The sequence below is a fragment of the Zea mays genome, chromosome 6 (assembly GCF_902167145.1).
Source record: "Zea mays cultivar B73 chromosome 6, Zm-B73-REFERENCE-NAM-5.0, whole genome shotgun sequence".
Classification (NCBI taxonomy): Eukaryota; Viridiplantae; Streptophyta; class Magnoliopsida; order Poales; family Poaceae; genus Zea; species Zea mays.
This window is the reverse complement of record NC_050101.1, coordinates 169,421,552-169,436,721: the sequence shown is the minus strand read 5'-3', so window position 1 is coordinate 169,436,721 and position 15,170 is coordinate 169,421,552. Positions and strand designations below refer to the sequence as shown.

General features: G+C 44.0%; 1 protein-coding gene across 3 annotated transcripts in view; it reads right to left on the bottom strand.

Moving 5' to 3' along the window:
• Positions 1 to 11,509, bottom strand: part of LOC100281515 (UBP25) — a 28,185-nt gene extending 16,676 nt beyond the window's left edge. For 2 of the 3 annotated variants that reach the window (XM_020546203.2, XM_020546204.3), the window contains exons 1-4: positions 10,876 to 11,509; positions 10,294 to 10,783; positions 9,610 to 9,685; positions 9,386 to 9,478 (exon numbers count right to left, since the gene is read on the bottom strand). In XM_020546203.2, the coding sequence (XP_020401792.1) occupies positions 9,386 to 9,478; positions 9,610 to 9,685; positions 10,294 to 10,783; positions 10,876 to 11,050 (834 nt within the window). In that variant the 5' untranslated portion in view covers positions 11,051 to 11,509. The remainder of the gene's footprint in view (positions 1 to 9,385; positions 9,479 to 9,609; positions 9,686 to 10,293; positions 10,784 to 10,875) is intronic. The other variant, NM_001154433.1, reaches the window with a different exon arrangement.
• Between the last annotated feature and the right edge of the window lie 3,661 nt (positions 11,510 to 15,170).

Genomic DNA, 15,170 nt, shown 5'->3' with positions numbered 1-15,170 from the left:
TCTAGCGACTCCTCCGACGACGAGGACGCTGCCAACATCGCCATCACAAAGGGACTCCTCTTCCCCAACGTCGGCCACAAGTGCCTCATGGCAAAGGACGGCAAAAAGAAGAAGGTTAAATCAAAATCCTCCACTAAATATGAATCTTCTAGTGATGATAATGCTAGTGGTGAGAAAGATAATTTGCGTACTCTTTTTGCCAACCTTAACATGGAACAAAAAGAAAAATTAAATAAATTAATTAGTGCTATTCATGAAAAGGATGACCTTTTGGATTCCCAAGAGGACTTTCTAATTAAGGAAAACAAGAAACATGTTAAAGTTAAAAATGCTTATGCTCTAGAAATTGAGAAATGTGAAAAATTATCTAGTGAGCTAAGCACTTGCAATGAGACAATAGACAACCTTAGAAATGAAAATGCTAATTTGTTAGCTAAGGTTGATTCTCATGTTTGTAATGTTTCAATTATCAATCCTAGAGATGTTAATAATGATTTGCTTGCTAGGATTGAAGAATTGAACATTTCTCTTGCCAGCCTTAGAATTGAAAATGAAAAATTGCTTGCTAAGCCTAAAGATTTTGATGTTTGCAATGTTACTATTTCTAACCTTAGAAGTGAGAACGATATATTACATGCTAAGGTTGTAGAATTAAAATCTTGCAAACCCTCTACATCTATCGTTGAGCATGTATCTATTTGTACTAGATGTAGAGATGTTGATATTAATGCTATACATGATCACATGGCTTTAATTAAACAACAAAATGATCATATAGCTAAATTAGATGCTAAAAATGCCGAGCATAACTTAGAAAATGAAAAGTTTAAATTTGCTACAAGTATGCTCTATAATGGGAGACGCCCTGGCATCAAGGATGGCATTGGCTTCCAAAGGGGAGACAATGTCAAACTTAATGCCCCTCTTAAAAGATTGTCTAATTTTGTAAAGGGCAAGGCTCCCATGCCTCAGGATAACGAGGGTTACATTTTATACCCTGTCGGTTATCCCGAGAGCAAGATTAGGAGAATTCACTCTAGGAAGTCTCACTCTGGCCCTAATCATGCTTTTATGTATAAGGGTGAGACATCTAGTTCTAGGCAACCAACCCGTGCTAAGTTGCCTAAGAAAACTCCTATTGCATCAAATGAACATAGCTTTTCATTTAAAACCTTTGATGCATCATATGTTTTGACTAACAAATCCGGCAAGGTCGTTGTCAAGTATGTTGGGGGCAAACACAAGAGCTCCAAAACTTGTGTTTGGGTTCCCAAAGTTCTTGTTTCTAATGCCAAAGGACCCAAAACCGTTTGGGTACCTAAAGTCAAGAACTAAAATTGTTTTGTAGGTTTATGCATCCGGGGGCTCAAGTTGGATCATCGACATCGGGTGCACGAACCACATGACAGGGGAGAAGAAAATGTTCTCCTCCTATGAGAAAAACCAAGATCCCCAACGAGCTATCACATTCGGGGATGGAAATCAAGGTTTGGTCAAAGGCTTGGGTAAAATAGCTATATCACCTGACCATTCTATTTACAATGTTTTTCTTGTAGATTCATTAGATTACAATTTGCTTTCTGTATCCCAATTATGCAAAATGGGTTACAACTGTCTTTTCACTGATGTTGGTGTCACTGTCTTTAGAAGAAGTGATGATTCAATAGCATTTAAGGGAGTGTTAGAGGGTCAGCTATACTTGCTAGATTTTGATAGAGCTGAACTCGACACTTGCTTAATTGCTAAGACTAACATGGGCTGGCTCTGACATCGCCGACTAGCACATGTTGGGATGAAGAATCTTCACAAGCTTCTAAAGGGAGAACACATTTTAGGACTAACAAATGTTCATTTTGAGAAAGACAGGGTTTGTAGCGCATGCCAAGCAGGAAAGCAAGTTGGTGCTCATCATCCACACAAGAACATCATAACGACCGACAGGCCGCTTGAGCTACTCCACATGGATCTATTCGGCCCGATTGCTTACATAAGCATCGGCGGGAGTAAGTATTGTCTTGTAATAGTGGATGATTATTCTCGCTTCACTTGGGTGTTCTTTTTGCAGGAAAAATCTCAAACCCAAGAAACCTTAAAGGGATTCTTGAGACGAGCTCAAAATGAGTTCGGCTTAAGGATCAAGAAAATAAGAAGTGACAACGGGACGGAGTTCAAGAACTCTCAAATCGAAGGCTTCCTTGAGGAGGAGGGCATCAAGCATGAGTTCTCTTCTCCCTACACGCCACAACAAAATGGTGTAGTGGAGAGGAAGAATCGAACTCTATTGGACATGGCAAGGACCATGCTTGATGAGTACAAGACTTCGGATCGGTTTTGGGCCGAGGCGGTCAACACCGCTTGCTACGCCATCAACCGGTTATATCTACACCGAATCCTCAAGAAGACATCTTATGAACTCCTAACCGGTAAAAAGCCCAACATTTCATATTTTAGAGTTTTTGGTAGCAAATGCTTTATTCTTGTTAAAAGAGGTAGAAAATCTAAATTTGCTCCTAAGACTGTAGAAGGCTTTTTACTAGAATATGATTCAAACACAAGGGCATATAGAGTCTTTAACAAGTCCACTGGACAAGTTGAAGTTTCTTGTGACGTTGTGTTTGATGAGACTAACGGCTCTCAAGTAGAGCAAGTTGATCTTGATGAGATAGGTAATGATGAGGCTCCGTGCATCGCGCTAAGAAACATGTCCATTGAGGATGTGTGTCCTAAGGAATCCGAAGAGCCTCCAAATGCACAAGATCAACCATCCTCCTCCACGCAAGCATCTCCACCGACTCAAAATGAGGATGAAGATCAAGTTGATGAAGTAGAAGATCAAGCAAATGAGCCACCTCAAGATGATGGCAATGATCAAGGAAGAGATGCAAATGAGGAAGACAAGGAGGATGAGGAACAAAGGCCGGCACACCCAAGAGTCCACCAAGCAATCCAACGAGATCACCCCGTCGACACCATCCTCGGCGACATTCATAAGGGGGTAACTACTAGATCTCGTGTTGCACATTTTTGTGAGCATTACTCTTTTGTTTCCTCTATTGAGCCACACAGGATAGAGGAAGCACTCCAAGATTCGGATTGGGTGGTGGCGATGCAAGAGGAGCTCAACAACTTCACTAGGAATGAGGTATGACATTTAGTTCCACGTCCTAACCAAAATGTTGTAGGAACCAAATGGGTCTTCCGCAACAAGCAAGATGAGCATGGTGTGGTGACAAGGAACAAAGCTCGACTTGTGGCCAAAGGATACTCCCAAGTTGAAGGTTTGGATTTCGGTGAAACCTATGCACCCGTAGCTAGGCTTGAGTCAATTCGCATATTATTGGCCTATGCTACTTACCATGGCTTTAAGCTTTATCAAATGTACGTGAAAAGTGTCTTCCTCAATGGACCAATCAAGGAAGAGGTCTATGTTGAGCAACCTCCCGGCTTTGAAGATAGTGAGTAACCTAACCATGTTTATAAACTCTCTAAGGCGCTTTATGGGCTCAAGCAAGCCCCAAGAGCATGGTATGAATGCCTTAGAGATTTCCTTATCGCTAATGGCTTCAAAGTCGGAAAGGCCGATCCTACTCTATTTACTAAAACTCTTGAAAATGACTTGTTTGTATGCCAAATTTATGTTGATGATATTATCTTTGGGTCTACTAACGAGTCTACTTGTGAAGAATTTAGTAGGATCATGACACAAAAGTTCGAGATGTCTATGATGGGAGAGTTGAAGTATTTCTTAGGATTTCAAGTGAAGCAACTCCAAGAAGGCACCTTCATAAGCCAAACTAAGTACACTCAAGATATTCTAAGCAAGTTTGGAATGAAGGATGCCAAACTCATCAAGACACCCATGGGAACCAATGGGCATCTCGACCTCGACACGGGAGGTAAATCCGTCGATCAAAAGGTATACCGGTCGATGATAGGTTCATTACTCTATTTATGTGCATCTCGACCGGACATTATGCTTTCTGTTTGCATGTGTGCAAGATTCCAATCCGACCCTAAGGAATCTCACCTTACGGCCGTAAAACGAATCTTGAGATATTTGGCTTATACTCCTAAGTTTGGGCTTTGGTATCCTAGGGGATCCACATTTGATTTGATTGGTTATTCGGATGCCGATTGGGCAGGGTGTAAAATCAATAGGAAGAGCACATCGGGGACTTGCCAGTTCTTGAGAAGATCCTTGGTGTCTTGGGCTTCAAAGAAGCAAAATTCGGTCGCTCTTTCCACCGCCGAAGCCGAGTACATTGCCGCAGGTCATTGTTGCGCGCAATTGCTTTGGATGAGGCAAACCCTGCGGGACTACGGTTACAAATTAACTAAAGTCCCTTTGCTATGTGATAATGAGTGCAATCAAGATGGCGGATAATCCCGTCGAGCATAGCCGCACTAAACACATAGCCATTCGGTATCATTTTCTTAGGGATCACCAACAAAAGGGAGATATCGAGATTTCTTACATTAATACTAAAGATCAATTAGCCGATATCTTTACCAAGCCTCTTGATGAACAAACTTTTAACAAACTTAGGCATGAGCTCAATATTCTTGATTCGCGGAATTTCTTTTGTTAACTTGCACACATAACTCATTTGTATACCTTTGATCATGTCTCTTTCATATGCTATGACTAATGTGTTTTTCAAGTCTATTTCAAACCAAGTCATAGGTGTATTGAAAGGGAATTGGAGTCTTCGGCGAAGACAAAGGCTTCCACTCCGTAACTCATCCTTCGCCGTCGCTCCAAGCCACTCTCCACCTTTGGGGGAGAGAGCAAAAGGACTTCATCTTTGGTATAATCTTCACTCAGTTATTTATGACCAAAGGGAGAGAAAGTATTTCCAAGGGCTCTAATGATTCCGTTTTTGGCGATTCATGCCAAAGGGGGAGAGAGTATGAGCCCAAAGCAAAAGGACCGCACCACCACCTATTTCAAAAATTAGAGTATTTTCAATTGGTATCCTATTGTATTCAAAAGGGGGATAAAGTATTATTTCAAAAATGGTATATCAAAACTCTCTTGAACACTAAGAGGAGAATCTCATTTAGGGGGAGTTTTGTTTAGTCAAAGGAAAAGCATTTGAAACAGGGGGAGAAAATTTCAAATCTTGAAAATGCTCTACAAAATCTTATTCATTTACCTTTGACTATTTGCAAAAGAACTTTGAAAAGGATTTACAAAAGAGTTTGCAAAAACAAAACATGTGGTGCAAGCGTGGTGACGTGGCTGGCACACCGGACATGTCCGGTGTACACCGGACTGTCCGGTGCACCATACGACAGTCAGCCTCCACCAACGGTCATGTTTGGTAGTTTGGGGTATAAATACCCCAACCACCCCACCATTCATTGCATCCAAGTTTTCCAGCTTCCAACCACTATACAAGAGCTAGCATTCATTGCAAAGCACACAAAAGAGATCAAATCCTCTCCCAACTCCACACAAAGCTTTAGTGACTAGAGAGAGTGATTTGTAGTGTTCATTTGAGCTCTTGCGCTTGGATCGCTTCTTTTCTTTCGCATTCTTTCTTGTGATCAAACACTCACTTGTAATTGAGGCAAGAGACACCAATTGTGTGGTGGTCCTTGCGGGAAGTTTGATTCCCAAGTGATTTGAGAAGAGAAGCTCACTCGGTCCGAGGGACCGTTTGAGAGAGGGAAAGGGTTGAAAAAGACCCGGCCTTTGTGGCCTCCTCAACGGGGAGTAGGTTTGCGAGAACCGAACCTCGGTAAAACAAATCCGTGTGTCTCACTTCTTATTTGCTTGAGATTTGTTTTCCACCCTCTCTCGCGGACTCGTTTTTCATTTCTAACGCTAACCCGGCTTGTAGTTGTGTTTATATTTGTAAATTTCAGTTTCGCCCTATTCACCCCCCTCTAGGCGACTATCAGCTGTCGTGGCCAGAACCATGGAGGAACCCACGGAGTTCCTGAAGGACATCCGTCTACGACTGGAGCCGACCCAGGCGATGCAGAAGCACCACTATGATCGGGCTCATCGCTCGGTCACCTATCAGGTGGGCGACTAGGTTCTTCTCTGCCTCCGATAGCGCGCGACTGCGTCTCTTCCCTAGGCTTCGTCCGGCAATCTCAAGCCCAGGTTCTACGGCCCCTACCACGTCGTCGAGATCATCAACGTCGTCGTTGTTCGTCTCACCCTACCACCGCAAGCCCGGCTACACGACGTCTTCCACGTCGGGCTCCTGAACAAGTTCCATGGCGACCCTCCGCAAGCACCTCCACCCCTCCCTCCAGTCTGCCATGGGTCGGTCATACCTGAGGCGGAACGCGCTGTCAAGGTGCGCCTGGCACGCGGCGTGCGTCAGGTTCTCATACAGTTGAAGGGCACCTCACCAGCATCGGCGACCTGGGAGGACATCGACACGCTCCGTGACAAGTTCCCACAGTTCCAGCTCAAGGACGAGTTGCTTCTCGAGGGGAGAGATGTCATGTGGGGCCGCTCCTACACGAGGCGGTGGCGTGCGCGCGACGTGCGCAGGGCCGCGGAGCGCGCCGAGCGCATGGCTCAGGAAGGAGTCGGTATTAGTGGCTAGAATACAAAGATAGGATTTGATTTGTTAGTTTCTAAATTAAGTCCTTAAGTCTAGGACTGATTGGTTGGCCAAGGGCCATATATTCCTTGTACCGCACACTGTTATGATTAAGCAAGATTAAACCCATCTAATCTCCCCATTCTCTCTTAAGTCGGCGGCAAGGGGCTACCGACGAAGAACGGCGGCGTGGGGGCATAACCCTGCCGGCCACCACGAACCGCGACTACGTGCTTCGTAGTCGTGGATCGGCTACCCTGAGCACCAACGCTCTTGACAGTCAGGCAGCGGCACAGCTGCCCCCGCCTAGCCACCTCTTCATCAAAAGCAACAAAACCATGGGTTCTCCTTTTCCACTCACCAACAAATAGATCTGGTGACCCCAGTCACCCCCCCCCCCCTCTTCCCCTTGCCGACAGTGATGGATCTGGCAACCCGGCAGTCGCTCCTAAGTATAATAGTACAGAGTTGGCAACCAACATAAAACAATTAATGAATGGTAAACCAAATTTCTCAACGCATGAGCATGAGTATACTCTCTCTATCCATCTATGATAAGTGCCTAAGAGCAACTCCAAGATATCATTAAAAAATTGTTCCCCAAAACCTGTTATTAGGGGTGGTTGAAAAAAAATGTTGCTAAAAAAATATAAACCCACATCAGTGTCCTAAAATTTTTGAAACACCAACTTAGGCCACGGATACCTGTTCATCACATCCATTTTGCATTAACATTCAGAGTTCTGATTTTATATTTGCCATTTTTATACATGTTCGTCCTGCATATACAAGGAAAAGAAATCCAAATGTTTGCCATTGCAGAGTATCCAATGACCGATTACTAGCGACACCGATATGACGTGCAGAAATTCTAAAGACTCAAAGAAAGGAAATAGCAGCGGCATCAGTCTCAAACTCCAGTGGTGTGAAACATCATCAGCAAGCCAGCCTCCTAGCTGATGAAGGCAGTAACACTTAACACAGCCTCCCAGATGATGAGGGATGAGGCACGCACCCATCACGTTGGTCCGCCAGCCGCCGACCCCCATGCCCATCCACCGTTGCGATGACAGCGACGGTGGCCTGCACGAAGGCGAACTCCTCTACGACGCGCTCCATGATCTCCTAGAACGCCGACCGGCTGAGGTAGCTCGTGCGCACCACGAACCGGTGGGACTCTGTGCCCACGTACACAGGGAAGCACCCCTTGGGCACCGTGCGCGCCCGCCCGTCGTCGCTGCCGCCTCGCCTTGGTCGTCCACCAGCAGGGTTGCTTTCTCTCGGGGCTGGTGCTCCCTCTCTGCCGCTCAAGTTTCTCGTCGCCACTTACGCTTCTCGTCGTTCAGCCACCAACAAAAATACGCGCGAGGAAAAAACGAGGGAAGCAGCTAGATGCCCGCGCGCTGAGGGGATTGGGGAGGAATACAGGACACGGATATTTGGAGGAGAGAAAGCTGGATATTGGCGACGCGAAGATATTGGGGGAAAGAAGGGGGAATTGTTGGAGGGCTCAAAGTGGGCTTTTTCCCTAATAAACATTTTACGGGTTACTTTATGGATTCTGTTGGAGTTGCTCTAAGCATAAAACACAAAGACCAAGGAAAAACAAATCAGGCCTGTTCTCCATTACTTCAACTACTTACAAGAATGACTTGTGCAGTTGTGATGTGCATTAAATCGACCACAAAAATGTACCATCCTGCTACTACCAACATAGGATTGGCCAATCGCACCATGGGAGAAGGAGCAGCATATTAAATCAGCCAGGGAAATGAAGCAGCATGTGCGTATGACCTGAGGCAAAATTAGCCTCCGCAACCAAGCGCGCTGATCATTGTTACACACTTTGTCTGAGTAATGCGTTTAACAAAGACAGGAAGAAGGAATACTTTGCTAAGACATAAAGAAGTGCACAATTAGCAAATTGAAGATTGTCACTTATTCTGACTGTCCATAGATGTTTTATGTAGAAAGCACAAAGTCAAAGCTTTCTAACTTTGACCAATGCTTTAAACAAAACTGTGTGTTGGTAGTACCATTGGATTTATGCATATTGAAAACTGTATTGATGTTCAAACATCATATATCTACAAATGGGCGGTGTTTGTGATAGTAGCAGCAAACTGGTTGCACAAAAAGATGCTCACAAATAGCTCGAAAACAAAAGCGGTGATAGCTGCTAGTTATATCAAAATGGAGGACAGAGATTAGGGCATGCTTGATTCCCATGCTAGCCCTTAACTCGCATTGTCCAGCAAAGACAAGAGTTCGGTAGGACTTCGGAGCTGGAAAGCTAGCTTCGCCCATCAAATTAGAATAGTATGGCAATGGTATCTTTTCTCATTCAGGAGACCCATTTTAGTGCTAAAAAAGGTTCGCAACTCGAATGTCAGACGAGTAGGCCTCATATGCAAGGACTAAATACAACTACAAATAAAGGTCTAACCTAAAAAGTAGTTAGCTCAACAATTAACCACTAGCTCCAACAGAAACCCCTGAAGTGATATCACATACTATTAAATTAAGTTACCATAAACTAGTTCATATCCATTTAAGTTTATCAGTTAATTGGAACTTACGTTATTAAAGGATCGTGATTTGATAGTTGCTGTGATTACCTTAAAGAAGTTTGATCCACATAACTGGAAACAATGTCCTTAAACAAACTAGAAATTGATGGCAGTTAACATGTGGTTTCATATCAATGAGCAACCTACCACAGCTAAATAATTGGTTTCACAGATAGTTTTTGCATCCACAGAAGTTTGCATGCCTAAGAAAAAAACCAAAGAATAAGCAATCGAAATTTGATGTTTTACCTGGCTTTTATTGTACATGCAATCAGAAATACCAAGTGTCTCCTTGAATTCTATATTCCTGTTGATCTTTCCACCATTTATCCCCTCAAACCTCTAATATCACCATTAGTCCATTACAGAAAAAAGGAAACACGAATCATCAGCAACAGCTCCTAGCCATGTCCAATAAATCAAGCAAAAGTTTTGTCCAAATACAAAATAAGAAATGACAGAGAGTCAATAACCTTGAGTTGTATGACAAGCACCTTAGGTGCCCTCAGCATAAACATTTGCTTCTGCGCTGAGGTGAGCGTTTTACATCTGCCATTACCAAAATCATAATTAAAGTCTGTTTCGAACACAAGAATTGAGAATACAGGAGAAACACATTTGAATGAGTGAAAAGAAACACAAGACATTGTCATCACATCATGAAAGGCTGCATCGAGATAAGTTTTTCACATACTGCAAACAAATACAAATACACTGGCTGCTTTACATTTTTTACAAATTCAATTCGGAAAGAGAGACGAAAGAGATGATAGGACGTTTTGACCAGTTTGGAACACTCACAAGGGTCCATGGTTGGGGTCAAACCAACTTTGTTCTATAATAAGCAGACATAAACTGGAGAGATTACCAGAGCTATCATTGCCTTGGTGAAAATGACTACATAGAAAATTTTACAAGAAAAGGAACAGTAAGCTTTTCCTTCTATAAAAAAATAGCCAAGTATGGTAATTTCAAGAGGTTCAAACTAATATTTACATTCCTATGGAACTAAAGACTAAGGAAACTGCACCATTTGCCTACAGGGACAGTTATATTGCAAAAGACGGGGCTGGTGGAACTTCCTACATGATTTTGTTTCCACTGAAAATGTTATGATCAACCCTGAAGTGTCCTTTTTTAGATAAAGAATAGCATACCTTTCACAACTATATTTGTTTGCACCTTCCAATATCTCCGGCTTAAAGAAGCGGGCAAGGGCATCAGCAACAGAACTGCTCCCAGGCAGATCGAGACTGATGTCCATTATTTCATCAGTCTTGTTAGACTCTCTGTTGCACACAAGGCATTTCACTTGACTCAGCAATGCCCCACCAAATGTCTCCCTCATAACCAGACATGCCCCCTGCCCCCTGCCATCCTCACCACAGTTACCATTGGCACCTTTAGCGAGTAGCAGCTTGCGCGTGCGGAGGCCAGCAGTGTGACAGGCATCTACCACATAGCGGAGGAACTCGTGCGCATCCTCCTGGCGCCCCCACCTGAAGTGCTCAGCGAATAGGGGCATGCAGCGGATTACCTTTGCTGGGGAATCGAGCGCCCCAGCATCTGCCCGAAGCAGCCGGGCGATCTGCCGCTCAAGCACGCAGAACGCGCACTCCTTGTCCCTATTCGGGGACACCTTCTTGCCTACAAGCAAACAAACCAAAAACCAACCACTTGATGAATTGCGAAAAAAAAAGAGCACGCAAGGGGATAAATCGGGCGCTAGGGTTTCCTACAAATGTCGGAGTGGCCAGAGGCAAGGCAGAACGTGGCGAGGGGCGGCGTGGACGCGAGGCACTGTAGGACGCAGTTGAGGTAGCAGGTATTGCTGAGGTTCTTCAGCCCCGGGGGTGGGCCCGTGCGGGGGCGCCGTTGCGGCGGCGGGGAAGACGACTCCGCGGTCGGGGCCATCACCGGCTCCGAGGGGCGTATGCGGCGGAGACAGCAACGCCGCGGGAAAGCACAAGGCCCCCCTCCTCCTCCTTTCCACGAAACACTGCCGCCGCCGCCGCCGCCGCCCACTCATCCGACCGCATCGCCCACCTGCGTGCGCCGCGGCGGAACGGCCACCGTGGGGAAGTTGGGCGCTCCGACGCGAGCACGGGTATTGGCGCCGCCGGCAAGGCGAGGCAAGAGCGATGGCGAAGGGTCGCGCCTTCGAATCGAGCAACGGGACGACAACGGCGTGACGAGAGAGGATAGGGAGGGAAACGAGGAGTCTGATTTTTTCCCCGTCGGGGTCGGAACTCGGAGTTTGGAAGAGCCGGAGTAGGAGTGGCTGGTGCGTTGCGTTGCGTTGGGCTCGACGGCTGGTGCCTGGTGCAGCGGCTACACCGGGTCTAGAACACTTCGGTAAGACAAGGAGCTCTTCTCCTAGCTTGTGCGTGGAGACAATTGCATATTTGGGTCTCCAAACATGGTGCTTCGCGATATTGCCATCACAAACAATTAAGTCGCAAAAAAGGGACTATAAACATGGTCTAGTTGATTAGGCTGCCATAATCGTATATTCACTTCCTTTTTATAATCCATTTACGTGTATTTTTTTAATGAGACAGATTTACCCTTTTCTCTGCATTATATCGCTCCGCTCGTTCGAGAGATCTCTTCCTGTTCGCGCAATGGTGCTCGTTCGAGATCTCCCCGCGCAATGGTGCTCGTTCGAGATCTCCATGTACGCGCTGCTGGACTCGCTGCCGGACTGGCTACGAAGGGCACCGCGTCTGCCACGGCTGCCCCCGCGTCGGTCCCCGCCGCCCTGCGCCGAGCACGGCCCAAACTCTGCGCGGTTCTCCCCTGACGCCATGGCCGCGGACTCTCCTCACCTGTCCTCCGTGATGGAAGTGCAGGCCCGCCACCCCGCCGAGCACGAACTCTCTAGGCACCGTCTCGATCTTCCCCTGTCGCCATGCCCGCTGACTCCGCTCCCCTGTCTGCCATGACGATGGAAGCGCACGAGCTGGAGACGCCGACGCCGAACAGCGGGTTGCCCATGGCCGCGTTGGCCTCGAACGAGCTGGTCTCAGCCCTGCCCACGGCCGGCCATTCGGCCGAACAGCCTGGCCACGACTGCCTGGCCACGGCCGCGTTGTTCGCGTATTGCTGTTCATACAGCCGTTTTGTGTTCGTGCTAATGTTGTTCTCATTCATGCTACTGCTGTGCTATTCCTGACGAGCGCATATGTCCTGTTGTGTCACGTCCTACTTTGTCTGTTCCTAATCTCCTCTCGTCCGGCGGTGCTTTGCGTAAATGGAGATCTCAGGTACAGAGATAAATCTATATTACGAGGAGGAAATACAAGGAATTATAAAAATGAAGAGAATACGGTAAATGGCAGCTTAATCAACTAGACCATGCTTATAGTCCCGTTTTTGCGATTTAACTGTTTGTGATGGCAATATTGCGAAGCACCGTATTTGGAGACCCAAATATACAATTGTCTCCTTGTGCGTGTCCGGTTTCTCTTTTCTTTAGTGCGTACTATTTTGGCAATTTCATTTTTAATAGATTTTTATTTTACCAAGGAAAAATAAATTATTTTTTCTTGGAAAAATAAAATTCTCTTTGGTATAGTTTGGCAACTTTATTTTTCCGAGAGATTCACGTTTTCTCAACGAAAAATAAACTAATTTTCATTGAGAAAATAAAAATCCATTGGAAAAATAGGTTGTCAAACTAGCCTTTAAAAAACAAGGTTGCTAAACTAGTTCTTACTTTTTTTCTTCTTTTGTGCTATGGCTCGATGCCAGGGTGCTACAATGCTTAGTGTCTTTGGATTGCGGGTTTTTTTCCATTCCTACATTTCTCGGTAAGGGCTAGTTTGAGAACCCCATTTTTCTAAGGGTTAGTTTGTGAACCCTATTTTTCTAATGGATTTTTGTTTCCCCAAAGAAAATTAGTTCATTTTCCCTTGAAAAAAATAGAATCCCTTGAAGAAATGATGTTCTCAAACTAGCCCTAAGGGATTTCTATTTTCTAACAGAAAATAAACTTTTTTCTTGAGAACATAAAAATTCCTTGAAAAATAAGGTTTCCAAATTAGCTAAAAACTAATTTCTATAAATTTTCTATATTATTCTTCTGAAATTCCTGCAGTCCAAAAAAACAGTAGACATAATTACACATAGGAATTATATAGAGACACAGAAGGGTAGTTTAGACACGACCCAAAAAGAATCATTTAGACATACTAGAAGAATTGTTTGAATACATTCATATGTTTATTTTAAAATATTCTATATTTTGATGAATGGGGTTTTTAAAGAGCTAATATTTAATACTCACTATGTTCTAAATTAGTATTCATTTTAGCACTTAAATTTTATGTCTATATTGTAAATAGATGATGATGAATCTAGACACATATGTAAAACATACATTAACTATTGTCTGAATCCACTAAATACTTAAAAACGAAATTAATTTTTGAACGGACGTAGCTACTGACCCTTGGTTCGGGTGAGACAATGCCTACAGGGCGCAGTTTCGTACCTAGACTCCTTATGCGGTTAGATGTTGAGCAAGACGGATACCAAATGTTGATTTGTCCTATTCTTGGTCCTTAAGGGTAAGGTGTCAGTCGAGGTGGAGGCATGAAGTGGAATCTGTCCGCAAGAGTCGGGAGTCAAACAAGGCATGTTACTCTATATTTATGTTGCACCTATATTACTTATCTTCGACAGTACCTTACAACCTAAGTCATGGCAACAACACGTCTATTAGGCCTATAATGTTGCACTTCACACACTGAATATGGTATGCCTTAGACTTACCCGAAAAGCTATTGCTATAGACTTGTCAATATGTCTCTTGATGTGGAGTACCAACTTCGAGGTCATAGTGCCCTCGACGTGTTTAGGCACAACTTTCTATCTCATGGTAGGATTATACTTAGTTATACTCGATCCCTTATTCCTCTAAAGGCATCAGCTGAGGGGTGCGACGTCTAGTCATTCTTATGAGACGAGGCCAAGGACTTAGGAACCCGATAGTATTTTTATAATTACCATATAATTAGAGATCTAATGAATTTATCGAGTGATCTAGTGGGTCAAATTAGAGGAGGATAATACAGAAATGTGGTGGACTCTATGTTTAGTTTTTTATGGACTCTATGTAAAGCAAAAAATGGATCCAATCTAAAGAAAAAAACAAAATATACCTAACGATCAACCCAGCCCCTAATGCATTTGGTGTAGACACAATTTGATCATCCCATAGACATGTCAACCTCAATTGATGAATAATTCAAAATTCATGATGTAAACTTTGAACTAAGATTAATTTAGATCCCCACAACCATTACAATATTGTTCTGTTGGTTATCAACCATACACAATATGATTGACCTTGACGATGAGAAGGCTTTCTTGCAAACGAATCGATAACACAAGAAAGAACGAGATAAACACAATTTAGAATTGCAGATATGTATGAAGCATGTAAGTTTTGTAAGAGCTTCAGATGTTTATCTAAAAGGACGAGTCTACAAAGACAAACAAAACCAAGGACAAGGGCTTTGGTTTATAACAATTGATTTTAGCGATACAAGTGTGACGAATAATATCTATTTCATCAGGAAATCAAGAACACAACAAAACTGGAACTGTAACGAGTGTGATAGAGGCTACTTACACGGTCTTAGGTGTCACCTCTGAATGCATCCTTTAATGGACTCCAACGCGATATACGGTCGTCCAATAGGTCAAAAGACGATGCCTCGGTATCATGATAGATTTGAAAGTTGACTTGTTTTAGTATTTTTGTTGACTTAGGGTATTTTTTGATGTCATACTAAAACCATTAGTTAGCTTATCAAAATGTATTTTCATGAATATATGGACCATCAAACACAGAGTTCACGTGTGTTTTTACCTAGGATTGCTCCTGAAAACCGAGATGGGCTCTAACTTGAGTTGAACTGGACTTTCGCCATGATGTAGATGAGTTGAATGCCTGCATTGGCCTTTCTCGACTCTTTAACTTGTATTTGAAAGAGTGATGTCCTTATCATACGACATAAAAAATAGG